We start from the raw sequence: 9,671 nt of genomic DNA on the forward strand, positions 1-9,671 counted from the left end.
CTCCCCCCAAAATTATGGAGGGCCCCCCAAAAAACAACCAGCCCCCTGGAGTTGGAGCCCCATCTGAAAAACTGCCTCCTTCCCTTTGGATCTTCTCAGGTGTTAAGATCAGCATCGGGTGCCCTCTTGGGAGTTCCCCAGCCCTCAGAAGTTCACAGGATGGCAGCCAGGGAGAGGGCATTCTCTGTGGTGGCCCCTAAATTGTGGAGTTTCCTCCCACAGATTGTGTTCCCCCATGGAGGTGCATCTGACACCTTCGTTATGTAGTTTTCTCATATGCTGAAAGCACACTTTACCCAGGTCTTTTGCACATGAGATATATATTTTACACGATATATTTCAGGACCCACCCTATTTCCTTGATTGTCGTTTGTTTTAACTGGTTTCAATATTGTATTTTTAAACGGTTGCATCCTGTCCTGGGGCCTCATGGTGAAGTGTGGATAATGATAGCAACAGCAACTTTGACCATAAATCACTTTATTGCACAGTATTGTACAAAAATATATGGTTTTCTGCAATAATTTATATTAAATATATCTATTTATTTTCTTGTTTTAAAAAATGATGTCCTGCTCAGTTTTAAATAAAATCCTCAAGTAGTTTACAAAAAAGTATAGCAAATGTTAAGACTGTAAATAAAGGCAGAGTTGAAAATTATATTTCAAATAATTTAAAATATAAAAATAGAATCATTGAATAGTTGCAATCTACCATAGGTTAAAAACAAATATATACTAGAACTTCCTTATTCAAAATGCAGCTTGTTCCATGACTCATGAAACCACAGGAGAGACCAAGTCATGCCAACAAAGATGGTGCCCAGTGAGTGTTGCCCGATGCCCAGACCAAGAGAGATTCCCTTCCTCTGGGCCTCATCACTTTTTCCTTTGTCTCGTGTCACTGGCACCCAAACCAGCTGTCACTCTTCTTGATGCTGAGGAATTGTTTGGTTTTGCTGTCAAACTCATATTGATTGGATCCACTGAATAGATAGAAATGTCCTAAAAAGAATAGGGAGTAAGAGTAAAAACTGTGAATCGAATGCATGAAGGAAACTCAAAAACCTGCAAAATACCTCAGTGTGGAATGCTCTTAGTCACTGTTCCATTAAGTCAAGCACCCCTGCTCCCCCACAATGGTTCATTCCCCACCCACCCAAACCAGATATCTTATTCCTCAACTGCTGAAGTAAGCCACTGAGCATGCTCAGTCCTCATCGGTCTGTTCTGCACCCCCTCCCTCACATTTTCCTTTCTGCTTCTGCAAATCTATATCTTCTCTGAACAGAGCTATGGCAGGGGGTTAAGGTTTGTTCCATCTTCTGCAGTTTTGATCCTGGCATGGACCATGGCTATGGTAGCAGTCCTGAGGTGCTCAGGCGGTTGAGCAACCTGCCACATTCACATCTGTGGTCAAGTCCTTCTGTCTCACCATTGCAGCTATATACAGTGGGGACAATATGCTTCAGGTTACATATGCTTCAGGTTGCAGACTCCCCTAACCCAGAAATAGTACCTCGGGTTAAGAACTTTGCTTCAGGGTGAGAACAGAAATCGTGCTCCGGCGGCGTGGCAGCAGCAGGAGGCCCCATTAGCTATAAAGTGGTGCTTCAGGTTAAGAACAGACCTCCAGAACAAATTAAGTACTTAACCCGAGGTACCACTGTATGGTCATATAGGATTAGGGGGTTTGTTTAATGAAGTTGGTTATCCACCTACCATGATGCAGAAAAGCAGCTTTCACCTTGGAGCTAATTTTCTGGAAGTCGGCTGCTATCTTTCTTGGGTAGCCTTTTTCCATGGACTTCTTGGCTTCATCATATCTAGAGAAATGAATGGGTTGAGAATGCATTGATTTAAAGAGCTTTTCAATGAACTTTCAGAATTGTCCCACATGAGATAGGTAAGTTGCCCTTACTTCCAGTAACTGTTTCCAGAGAAGAAATATGTCTTCTTTGAGTTGCTGTCATGAGCAGCTGCATCAATGCTCTTAACACTTTTCGGGAGGCCCAGGCTGTGAATATTCTTGGGGAAACCAATCTGTGTTGTATTTCCTTTGGTGGCCCAATACTTGCTTCCTGTTAAGCAAAAGACAGTAAAAAGGAAAAAAATAAAGGGGGGGGGGAGAGATTGAAAGAGCCTTTCATGAAGATGGGACAAACCTGAATGAGAAAGTTCAGGCCCTGCAGAGACAATTGCAGAGAGTGGCTGGGGAAACTCAGCCAGATGGGCAGGGTATAAACAAATTATTATTGTTGTTGTTGTTGTTGTTGTTGTTGTTGTTAGGCAGGGCCGTTCCTAATCCATCTTATTCCTTCTGCTCAGGGCAATGGGGATTTGGAAGCAATATCCTGCACATTGAGGGCACGTGATTGATTCCTTTGCTGCTGCTAAGCAAGTTGAGGACTGGTCAGTGCCTTGATGGGGAACTACCGGACAACCTTATTTAAAGAACCTTGAGTTCTATGATGGAAGAAAAAATAGATAAAGAAAATAAAAAATCTGCTTGGATAGAGATGAGAGAATCTGTCCAGTTTCACCCCCCTCCCCTTTGTAGCTTCATTTCTCAATTTTACACCACCACCACCAATAATAATAATAATAAAGTCTTTGTAGCTATACTGTGTAACATATTGAACAGCTAGGATTTGGTCATTAACATTCTGTAACACCACCCTCTTGCACAGGTCGTTCTGCTTAATGGCAAGATGTCCTCCACTCCTTCCATCATTCTTAGCTCCTTTACTTGCTGTTTATTCACGTTTGGAATATTTACCTTTGAAGAGAAACACCGTGTCATCAGCCTTAACTTCATACGCAGCGTCTATGCCCTTGCTCAAAGCTGGCCAGAAAGCAGAAATGGGAACCTTTTCAACATCTCTTCTCTGGGGATTCTTTCTCCAGAAAAAGCTGGGGAAGACAATATGAATGTTTACAGAAGAAGGGCTGTGGCTCCATGATAGATCATCAGCTTTGCATGCAAGTGGGGCTGGAAAAGACCCTCCCCCAGTATAAAACCCAGGAGAGCAGTTGCTGGTCAATGTAGAAAATACATTGGTACCTCAGGTTAAGTACTTAATTCGTTCCTGAGGTCCGTTCTTAACCTGAATCACCACTTTAGCTAATGGGGCCTCCTGCTGCCGCTACGCTGCCGGAGCACAATTTCTGTTCTCATCCTGAAGCAAAGTTCTTAACCTGAGGTACTATTTCTGGGTTAGCACAGTCTGTAACCTGAAGCATATGAAGCATATGTAACCCGAGGTACCACTGTACTGAGCTACGTGGACCAATGGCTGGAATCAGTATAAGACAATTTCCTCTGTTTCCTTATTTTCACTGTATCAAAATTCTTCCTTGGTAATGTTTTGTGTATAAGATTTAAGTCCTACCCGTCGGCCTATTTAATTATTATGCATATTTTTAGCAGTCCGAGGGAAGGTTACTCACAACAAGCCATACAATGCTTATTATGACTAAGACAGCAAATAAAACTATTTTAAATAGGGGGGGGGGGAAGGCCAGCAAAGGAAGAGGGAGCATCTAGAGATCATCTTCCAGCCTCAGGGACCTGGGTAAAAAAGGATGCATCTTGACTCACTGTAGAAAGAGAGCCAAAAATGGAGTCAAATGCACCATGGAAAGGAGAGCATTCAATAACCTGGGAGCCACCCTAGACAAAGCCATCTCCAGAACCACCACAAAAAACTACAGGGTGCCTAGTCAATACTGACAAGTACTATTTGCAATTGTTCTTACCTTATGCACCAAGGAGGGCATGTTGAATGAATTTAATGAGCAGTATGTTGAGCATAGTATGGATGGTTATTTGCATTGTAAGGGAAAAGTCATTGCTGATTCATTGTGTTTGCAGAGTACTCTTTGAGTAGAAATGTTCTTGGAGGTGGGGCATGACTTTGAGTTAGAACGTAAAAAGTTCAGTGTTTAGATATTATTTACCTGTCTTTAAAGAACAGGATTTCCCCTCGGAGAGAGGTAACAGCATCAAAAGCCAGGTGAGGGTCACACCATTTTGTGGATGGTGCCTCTGTTGTGGATGTGAGGTTAATTGATGAACCACCGGCTTCATTGTCATCACCACCTTCAGGGGGTCCTTGAAAAAGAGGTAAAGAGAAGAACTGAAGAACAAGCAGGATTTGGAATATGCAGTTCAGAGGCATTGCAGGAGACTTCATTTTAATTTGCTTTAAACTGTTTTTAAAAAAGTATCATGTAATATTGTGTTTTACTATTGATGTTGTTGAAACCCATTCTGGGATTTTAGGGTGAGGCCAGGTAATAAATAGTAATAATAAAAAATGAGTAATAATTTATTGGAAGACAGTGAAATACAGCAATAGATGGAATAATAGATTGGCTCTGCGAATTCACATCAGGTGGTCTGGACGATCATTTGCTCCCCAAATAAGAAAGTTCACAGAAAGATTTTCAGTTGTTTTTCTCACCCACCCATTCCACAGCCATGGTACCCCCTGAAAATCTCTGGAGGGTTGAGGGGGCATCCAAAATAGATGGGGCATGGGGGGGCGTTCCTGCAGGGAGGGCTGGAATTCCCATCAGAACCTAAGACTACTCTAGGGAGTTCATGGAAATAAAGTTTCCTGTTACTCCTTCCTACCTTGTTTTGAAGGTCAACCCAAACCCTTCAGAGAATCTATTTGAGTCTTTTCTGTGAACATTCTTAAGCTAACTGACCTTAGGATCCAAGCCAGTGCTCTTACATGGCCTCATTCCATATAATCATCTGGGAGTCTGTACTTACCATAAAGGTGCTGGATGCCCTCAATGTCATCAGTGTGAAGACCAAAATTTTTAAGGTCTCTATTTCTGTAGGTTGGAAACATCAGAGCCTCTGGATTGCTGGAATGCCTGAGGCCCAGTACATGGCCAAACTCATGAGCAGCTACAAGAAAAAGGTTGGTGCCTATAAAGGAAACAGGAATGGGTTTAGCAAATCTTTAAAAATGTAGTATAAACACTGACAACTGGGAAACACTGGCCTGCGAGTGCTCCAGTTGGAGAACAGCCTTTACCAAAGGTGCCATGGGCTTTGAAAACACCCGAACTCAGGACGCAAGGGAGAAACGTGCTAGGAGGAAGCCATGCTTGACAAATCCACACCATGATCAGCTCCCACCCAGAAACCAATGTCCCCACTGTGGAAGAACATGTGGATCCAGAATTGGCCTCCACAGTCACTTACAGACTCATTGTTAAAACCGTGTTTATGGAAGACAATCTTACTCAGCTATGAGTGATCGCCAGAGAAGAAGAAGAAGAAGATGGACAGCAACTCTTTGGGATTTCAGATGGGTCTTTGCAATCCCTTCCTGGAGATGCTGGGGATTCCACATGGAACCTTCTGTGTCAAACAATTTCAACTACATGCTAAAAAAACAGCACACTTGCCCTTTCGCAAGAAACAAGGAAATGTAGTCTAATTTTATGAATAACCTGAGTGAGTTTATTAATACCGTTTATGGTTGTACAGAACAGTCCATAGGATGTACCAATGAACATTGTGGGGTGTTTTTTTCTTGGTTTTTTTACGTTGACAAAAATGGTGCTTTTCATAATTAAATTTCATCAGCCACATTCCTATTCTTTGCAGTCAGAAGGAGCTAAAAGATCACTCTCCTGGTCATAAGTGGTCCTAGCAAACATGATCATTATCACTGATTTCATTATAGCAACGACTGCTTTCAATGCAAGTCCTGATTATTTCTTTGTTAGGTTTGTATCCCACCAAACAGTGCTCCAAGCAGCTCATAGAAAGAATGCAAATACAAGAACCACAATCAAATAGACCAGTAATGTGACAGAGAGCAATATGATATGCAAGTGGAGTGTAATAAATGAATGTCATGAACACAAGAAGTGTCCTATTGGATAAGGACCGAAGATCCACATCCTATGCTCCCAGTGGTGGGTTGGAAGGCAGAAAGGCCAAGAGTAGAAGGATCTAGGGCCAATGGCAGGCAGAGCCAACTAATTCTACGGTTGTCCCCATCCACCTCCCTGCTGAGTTCTGCAAGGGCAATGAGATTAAGGAACAGGAAGCTGAAAAGCAGGGGCGCCCACTGGCCTGGTTGTAAGTCAAAGGGAAGGCATGTTGGCCCTGGAAGAGGCAGCCCTCCATTTACCCTAATAGATCAGCCTCCAGATGTCTATCAGAAGCCCCGAGAATGACTCAAGAGCAACAGTGCCTTTGGCACTTGTGATTCCCAGCAACTGCTATTAGAGCCATGAAGTTGGGATGCAACATAGTCATGAAGACTAGTAGCCACCAATCATCTAACGCCCATGAATTTGCCAGCCACACTGATGGCCATTGTGGCATCTTGCGGCAGCAAATTCTATAGCTGAGCTGTGTGCAAAAGACTTGCTTTGTGTGCCAGATAAACTTTAGCAACGCTGTAGAGCGATGCATGGAGAAATTTTAAAAATAGATTTTTATGTGGATTAGTTTATATTTATTTCTTTTATTAACTGTCATTGGGAGGAACCTAGACCCCCTGTACTTCATGCATATTTTTGGCTTGGTTGATTTACTAAACATGCTGCTATTATTTTCTGCCTTATACACATCATGGTGATATTTTGCTTTGTACTTGGTGACCAACATTTGTTATTTGTTGTTCGTATTTTTTCCATGTCATTCTTAATAACAATGATAGTATTTTAAAACTCTAGAGTAAGTCTCCTGGGACATGAATGGTGCTGGGGTCTCAATGTTTGTCAGCAAAAGTAATTAAGCTGCCTTGACAGTCGTTACAAGCAAGTGAATAGAATATATTGAGACAAAACAATGAAAATACCTTTTAAATCTCGTGCCCAGGGTTCATTCTCATCAAAATGGACGCTTCCACCGAAGGCAGGTGAAAATGCATGAGCCAGCTGCCCACCTGGTCCATCAAAGGGTATATAGTCACCGTGAGCTTTTTAAAAAAATCAAAGAACATATATATAAATCACCCAGCCAGGAACTTGGGTAAACCTACTATAATTCCTTGCATGTGATTTACTTACATCTAGCAGCGAAAGAGATCTTGATATCTGCAGGTTTCCCATAAACCCTGGTGAAGGTCAAGGGAGACACATCACTCCAAACTTTCCAAGCTCTTTCGATTGCAACATCTACGTCAGTGCGGTCCATGTCTGGCGTGTAATTCAGAACACTGTGAAACACACGGAAGGAGAGGAAATGCACATTTGAAAGAATGTTCACAGAGCTTTCAAAGTATGTGTGCAAGAGGAGATGTCTCAGAGCATCTCCACATCCCTGGCCCTTGTATTTCTAAGTGCATTAAAATGATGCAATGATGACTAGAATTAAGCTCTGTGTTGCACAGGAAAATCAATAATGGTAGACTAGCCAACTTTTAGGAAAGACCATTACTGATCTGACAAAGGATTCCCAGCATTCCTATGAATACAAGTTGAAAACAGTAGCTTGCAAGTGGGATCTGTACGACCCAAAATCTGCAGTCTGGTGTGTTCCTGATCAGGCTTCCAGACAGCCGGCCAGACATACCCTCTTTAAGATCATCCATTCTGTTATCTCCCCAGACAGAAGTTTTCTTCCTCAGCCAGGAGCCAATAATAAGCATTATCAAGTTACATCTTTGATTCAGGCAAGTGTTTTGAAACTTTACCTATATGTCAGGTTTTTTCGTCCCCATTTTGGTGACAAAGGAAAGGTGCTGTATTCTGCTACATCAGGAACCCCACACCTGGGATTCTTCATTGCAGCCAAAGTGTGGGAATCCAATCTGCCCGTCACTCTCAGCCCAAAGTGTTTCTGCATTCGTTGTAACTTGTCAACAGGAATCTCATCACTCCTTTTGCTTCTTGCGACTGGCGTTGATGTGGAATCAGGATAGTAGTTTTCTATGTACGTCTGATGGGAAGAACAGATGCATTTGATTGTTGCAGAATTATTTTCACATATAATCTTTCACATTGTAGGATTTTGATCTTTCTAACTTTTCCCCCAATGAGGAAGCTCATTTGTCTAATTGAACCCATTTTACAGACATAAGAACTGAAGCTAACAGACATTAACAGTGAATCCTATGCACGTCTTCTCAGTTCAGTGGGATTTACTCCAAGATGTATGGATGTAGGGTTGCATGTAGGATTGCAGTCTATTTTACCCAAACCCATTCAGCACACCTATGGAGGAGCAGAGGTCGGAATCTGCATTTTCCCAATCTATGAGCATGCACAACATTACACTGAGTGCCACAAGGCAATTAGTGACTGACTACATTTTCTGCTAGTGGAATTCTGCTTCCCCTCTGTGCTACCATCAAACATTACCTTTGCAAAATTCAGGTCTGCTTCTCCAACTTGATCAGCTTCGTGGATTAGGGGCAAAGCACAAGAAAGTGCTCCATAGAGCGCAATCGTCAGTAGGAAACTCTTCATTGTCTCTTTTGCGTCTGCGCCCCAGTCTTAGAGTCCCAGAACTGTTCGGTCTCTCTGTCAATGGATGTGTCTATGTGCTCCCAATGGACCTCTATATATACCGGTACTTCATGGTTTTCTATAGAATCAACAGAAGCATGACTCACAACATTATAACATCCGTTGACTTGCCAAACACAGAAAATGTCCCTTTCAGCAAAGTGACACATGCAGAGTTTGTTAAGTTCAAAAGCCCTGATTTGGCCATTACCAAGAAAGTGACTTGGACATTTCCTCCAAATAATTAAATAATTAGAATGGCATCATTCTCAAATTATTCAACAGAGGTGGAGCCTGGTGTCCATTTTAGCAGAGTGACACATGCGGCAGAGTCTGTTAAGTTCAAAAGCCCTAATTTGGCAATTACTAAGAAGGTGAGTGAGGTTCATTGCACAGGGTTTTGCCTCCAAGTAATTAATTAATTAGAATGACTCCCTAAAATTAATGAGCCCAAATTAGCTATATTCTTTAATCTCAAAGTGTTTGTGTAGGACTAGCGGTGAACACCACCGAACTTTTTCTTTTTAGTTGAAGGAATCCCATTATATTGGGATCATGTCAACTAATAGACTGAAATCTTATTATCTATATAAATTAGAAATAATTATAGCAATTGTGGCATTATCTGAATGAAACATTAACCATAAGATATGATGAAATAAATAACACAGATCTTTCCAATGCAGCAAGTTCTGGAAATTCTAGACAATTTTACTAGGAAATCAGCAGAAATTGTTAGAATAATTCTGACATTGATCAGCACATCTAAGTCTGAGAAGTGACCTTGTTTATCATTTTTGGGTACAGAACAGTATTTGCCTTCTCCCACTACAACATAAGAAAAGAAATTTTAGGTCTCACAGGGCGCAGCTGAAATTTTAAAGCCCAAAGTCCACCTTTGCCTGGGGTTCTTTCCTTTTCAGAATTTACACAGAAGTAGACCTATAATGCTGCTCATCTGGGATTTTGTCAACAGCACAGGAGTAAACAATGCTCTCAAGTTTCAAACACTTACAATTTATGGCTTTCCCTCTGTACACACAAAAGATAAGCATAAATGCTTTACTGCAGGGAAGCAACCTAACTTAGATTCCTAGTCAAAATAAAAAAATTCCTTCCAGTAGCACCTTAAAGACCAACTAAGTTAGTTCTTGGTATGAGCTTTCGTGTGCTGAAGAAGTG

The 9,671-nt window shown here is 41.7% G+C and overlaps 1 protein-coding gene across 1 annotated transcript; it reads right to left on the reverse strand.

The window, feature by feature from the left end:
• Positions 1–526: 526 nt before the first annotated feature.
• On the reverse strand, positions 527–8,501 carry LOC309530439 (stromelysin-1-like). Its single transcript, XM_082219415.1, has 10 exons — positions 8,343–8,501; positions 7,676–7,920; positions 7,050–7,198; positions 6,839–6,958; positions 4,783–4,944; positions 3,960–4,113; positions 2,779–2,912; positions 1,921–2,080; positions 1,722–1,825; positions 527–1,004 (listed from the first exon to the last, which is right to left on the reverse strand). The coding sequence occupies exons 1-10, from the start codon at positions 8,448–8,450 to the stop codon at positions 901–903; spliced, it is 1,440 nt and encodes a 479-aa protein (XP_082075541.1). The 5' UTR covers positions 8,451–8,501; the 3' UTR covers positions 527–900.
• Between the last annotated feature and the right edge of the window lie 1,170 nt (positions 8,502–9,671).

This window comes from Podarcis vaucheri, assembly GCF_965113315.1.
Source record: "Podarcis vaucheri genome assembly, chromosome: 4".
Taxonomy (NCBI): domain Eukaryota; kingdom Metazoa; phylum Chordata; class Lepidosauria; order Squamata; family Lacertidae; genus Podarcis; species Podarcis vaucheri.

What these genes read in the sequence shown, in the direction of transcription:
- LOC309530439 (XM_082219415.1), bottom strand. Translation starts at nt 8,450, where the DNA reads ATGAAGAGTTTCCTACTGACGATTGCGCTCTATGGAGCACTTTCTTGT. An exon ending in GGGCATCCAGCACCTTTATG is followed by an intron (nt 4,114 to 4,782) that starts GTAAGTACAGAC and finishes CTCTTTTTCAAG; the next exon opens with GACCCCCTGAAGGTGGTGAT. An exon ending in TCTGGAAACAGTTACTGGAA is followed by an intron (nt 1,826 to 1,920) that starts GTAAGGGCAACT and finishes TCATTTCTCTAG; the next exon opens with ATATGATGAAGCCAAGAAGT.